The sequence below is a fragment of the Dermacentor albipictus genome, chromosome 8, assembly GCF_038994185.2.
Source record: "Dermacentor albipictus isolate Rhodes 1998 colony chromosome 8, USDA_Dalb.pri_finalv2, whole genome shotgun sequence".
NCBI lineage: Eukaryota > Metazoa > Arthropoda > Arachnida > Ixodida > Ixodidae > Dermacentor > Dermacentor albipictus.
The window spans coordinates 67,510,075-67,524,755 of record NC_091828.1 but is presented as its reverse complement, the minus strand read 5'-3'; the positions used below and the strand labels follow the sequence as shown (position 1 = coordinate 67,524,755).

At 50.3% G+C, this 14,681-nt stretch overlaps 2 protein-coding genes and 1 pseudogene across 3 annotated transcripts in view; 1 reads left to right on the top strand and 2 right to left on the bottom strand.

Moving 5' to 3' along the window:
* LOC135914534 (E3 ubiquitin-protein ligase RBBP6-like) overlaps positions 1 to 14,681 on the top strand; it is a 101,022-nt gene that overhangs the window by 33,208 nt on the left and 53,133 nt on the right. The gene's annotated exons all lie outside the window — the stretch shown is intronic.
* On the bottom strand, positions 65 to 4,638 carry LOC139048687 (uncharacterized; annotated as a pseudogene).
* Positions 11,145 to 13,611, bottom strand: LOC139048805 (uncharacterized). The gene has a single exon (XM_070523542.1). The coding sequence runs from the start codon at positions 13,609 to 13,611 to the stop codon at positions 11,668 to 11,670; it is 1,944 nt and encodes a 647-aa protein (XP_070379643.1). The 3' UTR covers positions 11,145 to 11,667.

Genomic DNA, 14,681 nt, shown 5'->3' with positions numbered 1-14,681 from the left:
ACGGTACATGTTACATTTAACGTATTATTTTGGAAACAAGTGCAGATATTTACATCAAATTTCATACGCTCACAACAGATGCCCCTGCGTACAATATGGAACACTTTTTGTGAGCTTAGATTGTTTACCTGTCATTTGGCCCATTCCCAAAATGTCAGGTGTGTTTAATTATTCAATGTACCTTTTCTCTGTAACCACTCAAAGGAATGTGGTGATATTAGGCAGTGTTGTTCTACATACCCATAGGTTATGTCTGAACTAAAGACATGCCACATTGTTTTAGGAATTTGTTCCCTAAAAAATAGTACCGCTACATGCACAGAGGCACAAGTGTAATTTTTTTTCCAGTGTTATCATTCATATCATCTGCATTTTTTTTAGTTCCGAATATTTAGGACTGGCTAATGTACATGTGGTCAAAGTTTCACTGAAATCCGATGAATACTTTCTGAGAAAAGGTACATTGAATTTGAGGAACTTTCAAAAAACACAATTTGAGAAAAACGAAGCTTTATGTTTGCATACTTCTCATGCATGCTCAAAATGCCCCAGGAGAATACATTTCACGGCTGACATTCTTGCAGGTGTCTCCAAAACTCTTCTTAGAGTTCCTTTTTACCCGTCGTGTTTCCTTGCTCTCGGCAGAGTCATACAATTCTGCCCTGTCAACGCGCTCTTTGTCCATTCTGTCGAGGGCAACATCACAAAACACACCTGGAACAATTCCAAGAGCCTCTAGAACACCTTTTCTTGCAGAGTTACCATCATTGTAGTAGGCTACAGCATCGTTAGCTGCTGTCCTCAAGATGTCAACACTGACAAATGTTGTGTTAGCGCATCGACACCAGATGAGTTGGTTCAGCGACTCATTGGTGTTCTGTGTTCGTCCGTGAAGACATTTGCTCAGAAGACCTAGATCTGACAACGCCTTGAACACTGGCTTGATGACGTCCATCACGGCCTCAGCAAGGTAGCTTTTGTGGGAGTAGGTCTCAAGGCTTCCCTCAACAAGGCTGCAGTTATACCCACACCATGAAGAGGGTCCCTTTGGGCAGAGTCCATGGTGGGGCTTGGTATCTGTGGATAACTTATGAAAGTATATTGCCCACACTGCTCGTCTCATATTATCCAGACTGTCTGTATTTCCCCGAATAGCTTTGCCATAGTAAACCTGAAGGCAGTCAATGTCCTTTTCTGTGAGGCGCCCTTTCCCGGAAAGGGGTAGACCATTGGCAAGCTTTTTCCCCTTCTCATTCTTCTTGATGTTCCTGAGCCTTGTGCCCATTCGCTTCTGGACATGTCCTACACATTCATGTTTTTCTATGGCCTTCTCGTATGGCTGCGAGTCTCTTACCGAAATGTACGCCTTACTGTCTCCATCACCAACTTGTGTACATTAGTTGGTGCTTTTCAACAGAGCGCCCAAAGATTTTTACTGCTCCTGCTGATTCCATTCCACCAGATGGCCCATCGTAGGTAACTTTACATTCATTCAAGTTGTCATCTGTGTGAAGATTGCGGGCACACATGTGGCAAAACTTGGACTCTACTTCAGAGTTGAGCACTTTTCCAGTATCGGCCGATATCGCTGCTACTACGCCATGTAGTGAAGAATAACCCCGCTTCATCCACGTCCCATCCACTGTGACCGCAGTTTCCAGCTCTGCATCAGAGGCAAAAACCTCTTTCTTCAGTTCTTCGGCAGCTTTTGTCATACTATTACTCACAGCGGTCGTAGATGCACAAAGAAGCCTCGCGTTGTACGATGCAAACTTTGTTGGCGGTGGCGGTAGATTGAGCACAGCACACATGATGCGACCAGATGCCAAACCTTTGCCGCAGGTGCGAAGGGCATAAACGAACCTTTGATTTACTTCAAAGACGTTGCCAGCAATGCGCCTTGATGTCTCAAGCACACTGAGCGGTTGCACTTTTTACACACAGCAACATCTTGCAAGAAACTGCAGAGAAGAGCGAAGTCGATTAGACGGTAGCCAGTCGTACTTGCCCTGTCTACATCAAAGAAATCACAACTGATCCTCTCGCCAAGTTTTGTGAAGCTTGCGCTTCGGCATGCCGGTTTCTCACTGCCCTTCTTGCTAGTGAACCGATTACCTTTGAAAGTTCTCTTTCTGCTCCATTTGCTGGACGATCGTGCCATCTTCTGGACAAGCAATACGTTTGAAACACGAAACAGACACGACCGCAACCGTAATGATGCCAACAATAACAAACCACGAAACACGCTACAAGAGCACCACTAGCAGAACATCTGCTATCAAAGCAAATATTTTTAATACAATATGATCTTTTAATGCACAACATTTATTTGCCACACATACCCAAGCATAAAAAAACGCGCCATAATGAAGGAAATTGCGAAAGACAACAATAGACAAACCAGCCTCCGAACTCCATCCGCCATTTTTAAACACCAGAGCGCGCGGCACATTTTTGTGCGGCATTTAAACCGTTTTGAGCGGGCACTCGAGGCCGCCCTTCCACAGGTTTATTCTTCATAGTGCACTCGATTTTTCTGGGCCAAAATTGCAAATTCGATTTTTTGGAGGTTTACCCTACCTTACCTCCTTAACTGTATAGTTACTGGAAGAAAATGGCTGTTTTTCATAGGTCTCGGAAGAAATTCTTTTGCCAGTATGAATAATACTCCAGCACACGTTACAGCATGCCAAATTGCACTTACATAGCAAACAATTTATTAGGGAATACACAAAAATTCGGAAAAGTGCCATTTTCGAGGCGAGTTGATAAAAACAAACAGAAGGCAGAATATCTACATATGCATTATTAGCAAAGAAGATTTATAATATTCATTTTGATGATCAAGGACCCAGGAACACTGTCTAAAAAAATTTCTCTGTACAATGCCGTTCTTCAGCTACATAAAAAACTTGAGACCGGAAACAGCTTCATCGCTCATGCCATGCAGTGAAGAAGTTGCTGGTTTTCGTGAGGCACAGGTGCACTCCGCAGTTTTTGCAGAAAAACGTTCGTCTCTTATTCATCTTTTCGTTCCTGGTAGCACATCCTGCAGTTTTGCCTTTTCGGCATCTTTTGCGGGTGGTGCGGCACTTTTGGGGCAGAGTCTACTTGGGCAACCTCTTCATCACCAAGCTCGAGCAGCTGTTGGGTGAGCTCCATCTGAAAAGAAAGTTGGTCGAAGTGGGTGCTCCGTGGGAATTCTGGTGTCAAGAGGTTGCTGGCGGTGCTCTTGAAAAATAATGAAGCTGTTCACAACAGCGATATCAATACAATAACAGAAGAGTGTTTTCCACCACCTCACGCACTTCATCAAAACGTTATAAGATGCAGTCAGCTGATCCGACTTATCAACACCAAGCATCCGAGAATTGTAGTAGTCAATCAATAGCGCTTTCTCAATTGGGGTGATAGTCCACTCTTCTCTCTTTTCTTGTGGCTGTAACATGCCTGTTGGCAGGGTGCGCTGTAGACATAACGTGGACCGTCTTCCTGTCCTTTCATTGCAAATAGAGGATGTTAATCCGTTGGAGCCACCGAACATCACATCTCTTTGCCTTCTCCCACGACATGTCCTTCAGTTCAGATGGGAAGCACCGACGATCTTTACGTGTCGTGCCACAAGCAAGGGTTTTGTGATTTAGCAGGCGAGCAAAGAGAGACGCAGATGTGTAGAAGTTATCCATGTAGATAACGTATCTTTGATTGAGGTACTTATTGTGCACTTGCATCACCACATCAAATACTAGTCCACTTGCGCTAGCTGTTTCCCATTTGCCTGCTTACATGTAAAATTGAACGGAATAACCAGTCTGCGAATCTGCAAGCACCCACAATTTGTATCCCCACTTTACAATTTTGTCCCTCATCTATTGCCGAATACCCGATGTTCCTTTTGATTTCACCATTCTTTCATCCACAGAGAGGTATCCGCGCAGCTTGAAAAAGTTCTCCTGAAGTGGTATTCACGTGTTGCAGAAGCCACAATATGCAGTGCAGCTTGCCGTGCGAAGCTACAGTAGTCTCCTCCGTATCAGTGACACTTGGGAAGCGCAGAAGTGCAGAAAACCGTCTCCTTGGCATAATGTTCCACGGAAGAAGCCCTTAAATAAAGCCTACTGGTATTCCAGTAAAGGTGGATGTGTGGCACGTTCACAATGCCCATATAAATTAGCAGTCCAATGAACTTCACTAGTTCTTCAGGAGTCACTTCATTCCATGACCCATCTCTTTCAGCATAGCTTGGAAGCTCCAAAGTATGCATCCAGGCATATTTGTTCATGTTTTTGCAGATAGTACGTATCACTTCTGCATTGAAGAATAGCAGGAAAAAATCTCGCACCTTTGTAAAACGTCTCGCGCTGCTCCGAAGTGCTGGGCTGAGATGAGCTCCGGGTGGCCTTGTTGGCGGGAACTGAAGTTTCTTCACAGCCGGTGGCAGCACATCCTGGCCTATCGACATATGGACCCTGCAGATAACAAGAATAGCTCTAAGCTTGTGCACAAAGGTCAGCAGATAAGTGCGCACGATGCTGGTGACTGCTCAAGGCTGTAAAGGTAACTAACTGGTGAGCAGCTGCGGATGTCCCGGGCTGACTTGGACGTCGCTGTCAGAGCTTGAAGCAGCGGTACTGTCATCTTCGGACTCGTAGCTCGAATCCTCATCACTAAAATAAGTTGTGGGTGTAGAATGCTGTCACGTAGTAGTGACGACAAAGAAGGCAGCAAAACTGTGATTATAGAAACTAGCGTTTATTGGGTGAACTTGGGCCCTCAAAAGCAGGCTACACTCAAAGAACGATTCGAAAATCTGATCAGCGGGTCAAGTGCGTCGGCTTTTATACATCAGTCGTCGAATGTTCCAGAGTAATCGTGTTGGTTCAGGAAGCCCATGCCAAGAATGACGTCTCGTGAACACTGCTGGAGGATAACGAAGGTAGCAGGGTAAGTCCGGTCATGAAGGTAATTCTTGCCGTGCAGATTCCAGTCGGCGTAATAAGATGTCCTCCAGCGGTTTGAATTTGAGGGCCTTCCCATGCAGTTTTAACCTCCTTCAACTGGGCGGTGATGTGTCCACTCATTACGGAGTAATCGGCCCCTGTGTCCACTAAGGTGGTAACTGCGTGGCTGTTGAGAAGCATGTCGAGGTCGGTGGTTCTTTGTCTTGTTCTTTGTCAGTTAGGTCTTGGCCTCTGATCACGGCTGCGTCGCATTGACCTGTGGCTGGTATGTGGCGTCATCAGGCCGTCTTGCGTCGGCGTAGGCGTAGTCTTGGCTTCCTGACTTCGTCGGGACGGCAGCGTGTCGTTATTATGTCGTCGAGATGGTCTCGGCGGCGGCGGAGGATCTTCGTCAGTTCGACGAACAGCAACCGCACCTTCATCGGTTGCTGCTTTTAGTTTTCCGGATATGGACTCGTAGACCGGCCCCGGGCTGGGCCAGTGTATGGTCGGCGCTGCGGCGTCAGGCAGCGGCCTGGTGAAGGCGAACGGGACAGTCGTCGAGGGCTCCACTGAGTGGCGGCGAGGTAGTTGGCGATATCACGAGGTCGTTCGCCAGTCTGTGGTCGCGGCGTGTTAATGGCGAACCCTTGGAATTCCATCTCTCGGTATGGGCATCAGCGGTAGAGGTGCCCGGCTTCTCTGCAGTGATAGTAAAGCGGACAGTAGTCGGGGGCGGGCCAAACGTCACTCTTCCTTGGAATGCCGCGTGGGGTGACGGGTTGGCATGCTGGCGGCGGGGGTGGTGGTGGACGACGAAACTGTCATCACTGGGCCTTGCCGTGGGCGCGAAGGGGGAATGTGATGGCGGGCTACAGCAGCGTATGTCATCGCTTGCGGCTGAGGCTGCGGCGATTCAGGGGTTGTTGGAGCTCTTCACATACGGCGTCGGCAATCGAAGCCACTTGAGGCTGTGATGACGGGAACAGCTTCTGTAGCTCCTCCTGCACGACCGCTCAGATAGCCTCGCGCAGGTCTTCAGTGGCCAGTAACTGAACTCTGGTGTAGCTAGAGTTCCTGCGGCGGTTGAATTGCCGGTTCCACATTTCCAGTGTCTTCTCGATGCTAGTGGCCTCGCCAAGAAACTCGTCGATGGTCTTCGGTGGGCTTCGTACCATTCCAGTGAAAAGTTCCTCCTTTGCACCACGCATCAGGAGGTGGACTTTCTTCTCCGACATTTCCAGGTTAGCGTGGCGGAATAGGCGGCTCATCTCTTCTATAAAGATCTCAGCCGCGTTTTGAGTTTTGCCTCCTCTGCACCGGGCCAGCAATTGAGGGTCTGAGAGGCGCTGGTACACAGGCAGAAGTGCTTCAGCAACTTTAGCTGAAAGCTTGTACTTGTGAGCCTGTGCTGGCTGCCCTTCTGCGTCAGCTGATCGGTGGTTGCACCAGCTAAGGGGGCTAGGGGGACACAGCTCATGATGGGGCTCACCATCTGTTGATGTAATGTGGTAGTATGTTGCCATTACTGCCCTTTGCATTTCCTCGACTTCTGAGTGGTTCCGCAGAGCAAGGCCATAGTAGTTCGTCAGTATTTTGATGAGCTGCTGTGTCAGGCCCCCCTTTCCACCTAGTGGCTCTCCTTTCGTTGCCTTGGCTACCAAAGAGCGAAGTGCAGCCCCCATTCGTTTTTTCACGTGATTTATGCAGTCTTCTTTAGATAGCTGCACGAAACCATAAACTTCTTCATCACATAGAGTGTGAAACATGTGGCTGTCCCCATACACAAACTATGTTTGTGTAACGTAAATCATTTCTGCTCAAGGAGCGCCTGAAGAGCTGTAGTGGAGCCTCAACCTCCATTCTTCCAGAATTCACATCAGTGTTTTTCTGGCACTGGTGTTGCGGCTTCCATTCAGCATAGTTGGAGTCACTTTCTGCTGGCTGTCGGCTACATCCAAGGCAGAAGTTGGACAGAACTATGCAGTCCAACACAAGCCCTGTATGGAATTCAGTTATACAGCCTACGCCAGTATGGGAGCTGTGGCCGCGTGTCAACCATGTGCCATCGTACACTACTGTGATGTTCTTTGAAAATGTAGTCTCCATTTCAGTGTACACCTTATAGGGGTATTACTCAAGTTCGCGTGTGCGCACCTGACCCTTCTCTGGATTGCACAGCGCCGGTGGAGCGGCAGTCGCTCGCTAGCACTTTTGCATCAGCCCTAACAGTCAGAGCTGTGACCCCTAACCCGCGGTTCGCAGTGAGTTGCGACCACGGCGGGTTCTGGCCAGTGGGGACAGGGTGAGTCTCGACCTAAGGTGTTTATTCACCTTGGAGTACAAGTATACCAACTGACAACAACAGCAACAACACATGCAGATACAACACAAAAACCACAGCGGCGGAGCGTCCCGCACGTCTGGGGTGAAACAAATTGCACAATGTGGGAACCACAAAAGAGGCTGATAAGAGTTCAGCTCACCCAGAGTTGATCCATGCTCGGGCCCTGGGGCGGTCAGTCGCACACAAAGGCCGGTCGCAACAGGGGGACGGCGTGCGGTGGTCTCAGCGGCTGAATTGAGATGCGGCCATTCGCAAGCTCCTCAACCGAAAGACAACGGTGCATCGGGGGAATAGCGCTTCTCCCCGAGCAGCGGAGAGGGAGTCTCCCTGGTTCCAAGAAAGGGAAAGGAGGGAACGGGGTGCCTTGGCTGCAGCGTCGCGGCCAGGCTCGAAGAGCAGCGGGAGCGGCGAAGGTGCCCTCTCCCCACTACCCTCTGCGAGCGAGCACGTGATTATCGCGTGATAACCGCGTGGCCGCTCCGGAGATAACAGGATGCGCATGCGATCCCCACATCCCCCCCTCCTTAAAATAACCCTTTAGCCGCTAAGAGGCCGCTGTCACCTGAGGCTTTCCTGTGAGAGGGGCCAGCTACTCCGCCATCAAGGTCGCGAAGTCCATGTCAATGAGCGAGCAGCCTCCGCCGTCAGCCGCCAAATATAGGGGTATTACTCAAGTTCGCGTGTGCGCACCTGACCCTTCTCTGGATTGCACAGCGCCGGTGGAGCGGCAGTCGCTCGCTAGCACTTTTGCATCAGCCCTAACAGTCAGAGCTGTGACCCCTAACCCGCGGTTCGCAGTGAGTTGCGACCACGGCGGGTTCTGGCCAGTGGGGACAGGGTGAGTCTCGACCTAAGGTGTTTATTCACCTTGGAGTACAAGTATACCAACTGACAACAACAGCAACAACACATGCAGATACAACACAAAAACCACAGCGGCGGAGTGTTCCGCACGTCTTGGGTGAAACAAACCGCACAATGTGGGAACCACAAAAGAGGCTGATAAGAGTTCAGCTCACCCAGAGTTGATCCGTGCTCGGGCCCTGGGGCGGTCAGTCGCACACAAAGGCCGGTCGCAACAGGGGGACGGCGTGCGGTGGTCTCAGCGGCTGAATTGAGATGCGGCCATTCGCAAGCTCCTCAACCGAAAGACAACGGTGCATCGGGGGAACAGCGCTTCTCCCCGAGCGACGGAGAGGGAGCCTCCCTGGTTCCAAGAAAGGGAAACGAGGGAACGGGGTGCCTTGGCTGCAGCGTTGCGGCCAGGCGCGAAGAGCAGCGGGAGCGGCGAAGGTGCCCTCTCCCCGCTACCCTCCGCGAGCGAGCACGTGATTATCGCATGATAACCACGTGGCCGCTCCGGAGATATCGGGATGCGCGTGCGATCTCCACAACTTTTTTCACTGCCTCTACAGCATCTGTGGAGATTTTGTGTGCAGCTGCCGCTGCGGCAGGCTTGAAAGTCTTTGAGGTGCTCATCATATGTTTTGTGGTGTAACCCACGATGCGAGACATTCATGGTGGCCCAGAAGTCATTAAGAGCAGTTAGTCCTTTCCCAATGCTCTTTATTGCTTGCATAGCTCTGATGTTGACCTCAAAAGCTCTAGAACCGCTCTTCCTTTGTGAGGACCACAGACTGTAGGGTACCACAGGAAATGCATGGAAGTACCATCTTCACAGCTAGCCCCAGTTCAGTCTCGCGGTGCACTGTGTTGTGGACCGCACTGGATCGGATAAATTTGATCCTTAGTGATGGAATTAAGCCTGCGGTAGTCGACGCAAGGACGAGGTTCCTTGCCCGGTACCTCAACTAAAATCAGTGAGGAGGTATAATCACTCTCACCCGCCTCAATAACACAGAGCTGTAGCATTTTCTTTACCTCGGCCTCCATAATATCGCGCTGGCGTGGTAGCACCCGGTACGCCTTGGACCATACTGGCTCTGGGGAGGTACCGTAAAAACCCGCGTATAATACGAACCCGAATATAATACGAGGTGAAATTTCTGGGACGAGAAATGGAAAAAAAAAAGGTTTACCCGCGTATAATACGAGTGAGAGAAACTCGGGGAAAACATTTATTGAAATCGGACTCAGCACTTCATTCACTGTCGTCCTCCGCTGCGCTTTCATCGGACAATTCCTTGTCTGACATATCCTCCCAGAGGTACTCGTCCTCGGTGCCATCGAGCGCGTTCGAGATCCCGCACTTCTTGAAAGCGCAACGCACAAGGTCTTCTGGGATGCTCGCCCATGCGTCCACGATCCACTTGCACAGCGTGGCTGGCGATGCCCGCTTCAGCCGCCCAGTTGGCGTCACTGCAGGTTCACCTGACCGCATCCACTCTGCGTAGCACCGCTTCACCGCGTCCTTGAAAGGCTTGTTGACGCAAACATCTAGAGGCTGCAGCTGAGACGTCATCCCACCAGGGATAACGACGAGTTCAGTATTACAATCACGCAACAGCTTCTTCACCGAGTTGGCCAAATGGCCACGAAACGCGTCCAGCACGAGGATGGACGGGAACGACAACAGTGCACCGGGCCGCCTACACCAAACGGACTTTATCCAGTCGAGCACAAGACTCTCATTCATCCACCCTTTCTCATGGCATTTAACGATGACATTTTTCGGCAGCTCACCTTTCGGCATTGTCTTGCGCTTGAAGACGACATAGGGCGGGAGCTTGCGGCCGTCTGCCGTGCATGACAACATGACGGTAACACGCGTCTTCTCGTTCCCAGTGGACCGGACACAAACTTGTTTCGAGCCCTTTTCGTGCACGGTGAGGGGCGATGGCATGTCCAGATAAACTGGTGTTTGGTCAGCATTGCCGATTTGCCCTAGCTGAAAGTTCTTCAACTTGCGCAACGAAATAACGCGGCGCTGGAAAGCCACCAGTAACTCTTCAAACGATTCCGGCAGCTTTTGTGAAATTGAAGTTCTCCGGCGCAATGAAAATCCTGCACGGCACATATACCGATAAACCCAATGCTTGCTTGCTTTGAAGGTGGAGCTCGTTAGGCCTTTTTCTCTCGCAAGCTCCCTGGCTTTTGCCTGCATGAGCTCCACGCTCACAGCAAGATGCGCGGCTCGCTGTTCTCGGACGAATTCCGTCAGTTTGAGTTCAATTTCAGGGAATGCCCCATTCTTCGGGCCGCGAAAGCTTCGTTTTCCGCTGCACTCGAAAAGTGCTTCTTTTTGCCGTCGCCATCCGCGGATACTTCCCTCAATGACGCCAAACTGCCTCCCGGCCGCACTGTTGCCGATTTCCTCTGCCGCTAAAATCACATTTCGCTTGAAAGCTGCCGAGTACTGCTTCCGTGCCCCCGACATCGTGCTCCTTCACTAAAAACGATGCACTTCGCGAAGCGCGGTTAACACGTGAACTGCCAAGGTCCGCACTCAACAAAGAAAGAAACGATGCCGTAGCCACGCTGCAATAGCGAAGGCAAGCCGTAGCCAGGCAGCAATAACAAAGCCAAGTCGTAGCCATGCAGATATTACGAAGCCAAGCCGTAGCCACAGAGCAATAACGAAACCAAAACTTCGAGCCGAACTTTGAAATTTTTGTCCGGATCCGCATATAGTACGAGGCGGAAATTTGGGACGCTAACAGGAAAAAAACCTCGTACTATACGCGGGTTTTTACGGGTAAGTTCTATGTCATAAGTAAGGACAGAAGTCCTACCAGGCCTCTCAGAACTGACCTTGAAACTCTTGTAAGAGCTGGTGTAGTTCGGTTTTCTGCTCAGGCGACAGCGGTGCTTTACAGATTAAGGGAGGAGGCTACCTTCGAACACCTTTTTTGTTTCTTGAGATAACTGAATGAAATTTTCAGGGTACACTCATGGCATAGACATATGAATAACTACAAAGTTTCATGGAGCTACGTACACTGGTACTCAAGTTACAGGAGTATATCAGAATGATTCACATAGGTTCCTTATGACATGCCTGGAGAACTTGCAAAATGTGTTAGCACTGTCAAATTCAATATGAAGATTCCTGAATAGGTACCACAGGGCAAGACCGAGCCCTTTTTTTAATTTCCTTGCTGAAAAGTTTTAGCACAACATTGAATTTAGTGTTACTAATTAGACTTGCATTAGCCTAATTTTGATTGCTTATAATAAATTCCAGACTCAATAACTTGAAAAAGTGGGCCTGTCTTGCCCTCATAAATTTATTCAGGCACACAATAAAAAAAAACCTGGTGGGAATCTGATTAGCGGTTCCAGAGATACTGCTTGCATAAGCAGCCACACCAGGAAAAAAATTCATTTCGAGAAAACGGCCCTTGAAGTTTTGACACAACATTTCTGGGTCTAAAATGACCCCGCAGAATAGTTTGCGGTGTCTTTGCAGGCTTTCTTTCTCTACCGCCTCTCAGTCTTCGCTTGACCTCGCTTCTCAGCCTTTCCCATGTGCAGGGCATCTTTTTCCACGGCTCGATGGATGGCTAGGTGGCCAGGTGTGAGCCCCGCAGACAGAGAAATTTCTTTGGTGGCCCTTTGGTTTCCAGCATTATACCGCATCACTGCATCATTCAGTGCTGTCTCCACTGCAATCAGGGATGCATGCTGCTCCTTGGGCATCAGTGACCACAGAACAGAATGAAATGATTCCGATGCATTTTGAGTCTTCGCTCCAAGGCACTGCTGAAGAAGGGAAGGCTCGGAGAGGCGCTGATAAACAGGCAGCATAGCCTCAGCGACATAGCCTGGCAGATTGTACCTGTGCCTTGGTTGTGGTAAGCCATTTGCCTCAGCAGCCTTGTGGCGGCACCATGAGCCAGCGCCCTCTGGGCATAGGTCATAATGAGGCTCCGCATCGGTGGATGTGATGTGATGGTAGGACGCCATCACTGCACGCTGCATTGCTGCCGCGTCATTCGAGTTGTTTCTCAAAGCCCAGCCATAGTAATCCGTCAGCTTGTCGATCAGAGCCTTTGTCAGCCTTCCTTTCCCTCCCAATGCCTTATCACTCTTTTGCACTAGGTTGCGCAGTGCAGCCCCCATCCTTTTCTGCACGTGATTGAAGCATTCTTCTTTGACAACTGGGACTAGCCCATAAACATTCTCCTTCACAAGGGCAGAGTAGGTGGCACTGTCTCCATCGGACACAATCGTTGTGTAACAGAGGTTGTGCTTTGTCAGTGAACGGGCGAAAAGGATCAAGGCTGCCTCGACCTCCATCCTTCCAGACTTCGCATCAGTGTTTCTTTGGCAGATGTGCTGCTCACGCCAGCTTGAGTACTCTGAGTCTTCTGGTTTGGGTCCTGTTTGACACCCGAGGCACTGGTTTGAGAGGACAACTGCATCCAAGATGAGGCCAGTGTGATACTCTATCACTGCCCCAACTCCAATGTGGGATGTGTGTCCACGCTTGTGCCAGGTGCCATCATAGACCACAGTAATGTCTCTGGTAAATCCTGGGTCCATTCCCTGGTAAACCTTTTTCACAGCAGCTGCTGATTCTGAATAGAAACTCTCCATGCGTTGAGTCTCTGGGCCCCTGAATGTCTTCTTCAGATGTTCCTGGTACGTCTTGTGATGAAGTCCTCTGTGAGATACATTCATAGCAGCCCAAAAGTCATTTACAGCTGTCTGCCCCTTACCAATTTGCTTCATAGCCATAATGGCTCGGATGTTCATCTCAAAAGCATTTCCTGCGTTCTGGCGTGGTGAACTCCAAGAATTAGCAATAATCCCACAATGTGGGCATACCAACTCAAGCTTTGTAGCCAGTCCGAACTGGGTACCTTGTTGAATTGTCAGTCCAGTTGAAAGGCAGCGCTGGCACAAGGTTTTGGAGAGCAGGTGGCTGAACACACACATTTGCACAAGGCAAAATACCTCATCTACGGTAGTAGCAGTGGCAGGTGCGGGATCGGGCGACATCGCTTGAAATTTTCGTAGCGTCGCGGGCGTGGCACCAAGTTTGTTTTTCACAGCATTACGTTGTGCCTCCGCCGCCTCTATCTCCTCCGGCGTCAGAAAGTGCGTTTTCACGTGCACGGTCGACGATGCGTCTTTGCTCACGGCGACAGACGCGAGAGAGGGTGCCGCGATCGCCGAGGTTGATGCGGTCAGGACAGCAGGCACACTTGAAACGCCGTCTCCTTGCATTGCTGACTCGGAAGGTACGGCGCTGGGAGTGGCAACGCAGACTTCTAGCGGTGTAGCAGAGGCAGCACTGCAGGAAGCGTCTCCGCAATCGCCGGCAACGCGCTTTGCCAACTTCGCCATGCGGACGGCATTCATAGAACGACGCCGCGCACCGAACGCATGTTGCGTTTTGAATTTCCGCTTAGGGACCATCGTGAACGGACGCGCGACGATCCGTAGGGTGCACAAAACCGTTCAAAACACGCCACAAGAATCCCGACGGTAGCGAAGACAGCGATCTCGAAAATGGTGAAGAGTAAAGCGAGCGCACAAAGAACGCCGTCAACGGAGCGAGCAGCGGCAGACGACGCGCCGGGGAGAGACCACGTGTCAGCGTGCCCAGCAGCCAATAGCAGCCACGCTCTCCCCCGCGTTCTCCAGGAGCGCGCGCTTCGTCCAATCACAGCTCGAATTCGAGACGCGGGAACCTCAAACACTGCTTCGAGGCCTCCAATCTCGTGCAAGCCATGCTTCTACCATGCCGCGGCCGCCGCCGGCGAAGGCAACACGGGAAAGGGCAAGCATTCACAAGCAAAACAAGACCAAGATGGCGGCGCTCGGTTCAGCGGCATGGAAATGGCGCGCGCGCGATGTTTGGTTATTTTCGCCGTTCGCTCGCGGCTCGGGGGCTGCCGTGGCCTGTTGTATATCGAATTAGAAGCATTTCCACGGTGAATTAGGCGTTAATAATTACAGGAAAGGTAGTTTACAACACGTATAGCCGAAATATATACTTTTTGAAAAATCGTTTTTTTCGCGATTTTTCGACTTTTGAAACCCGCGTCCCCCCTTAAGTCACTAATGACCTGATCGGTGTCTGCCCTGTTGGTCACTGAGCCTAGTCCGGGAAGCTCGACCGGAAGCTCTTCGGGAACGTTTACCATCGTACACACCACTGCTTCCCATTGTCTATAGGGTTTGAGCAGATTACAGTGGTAAACTTGCTGTGCTTTCCGTTTTCCTGGCAGACCCACCATGTAGTTAACGTCCGATAGTTTTTGAACAACCCGTGATGGGCCCTCCCACTGCACGACGAGTTTGTTTTTTAGCGATGTGCGCAATATCATTACCTCATCACCTACCTCAAAACGACGGGCCCTGGCTGTCCGATCATAATAAACCTTTGGGCCTTTGCCATTGCTTCACCTGACAACTCCTGTGCCCTTCTTAAGCGTTCGAGGAGCCTAAGCACGCCCTCCACCACGACTGGGTCGTTGCCCCTG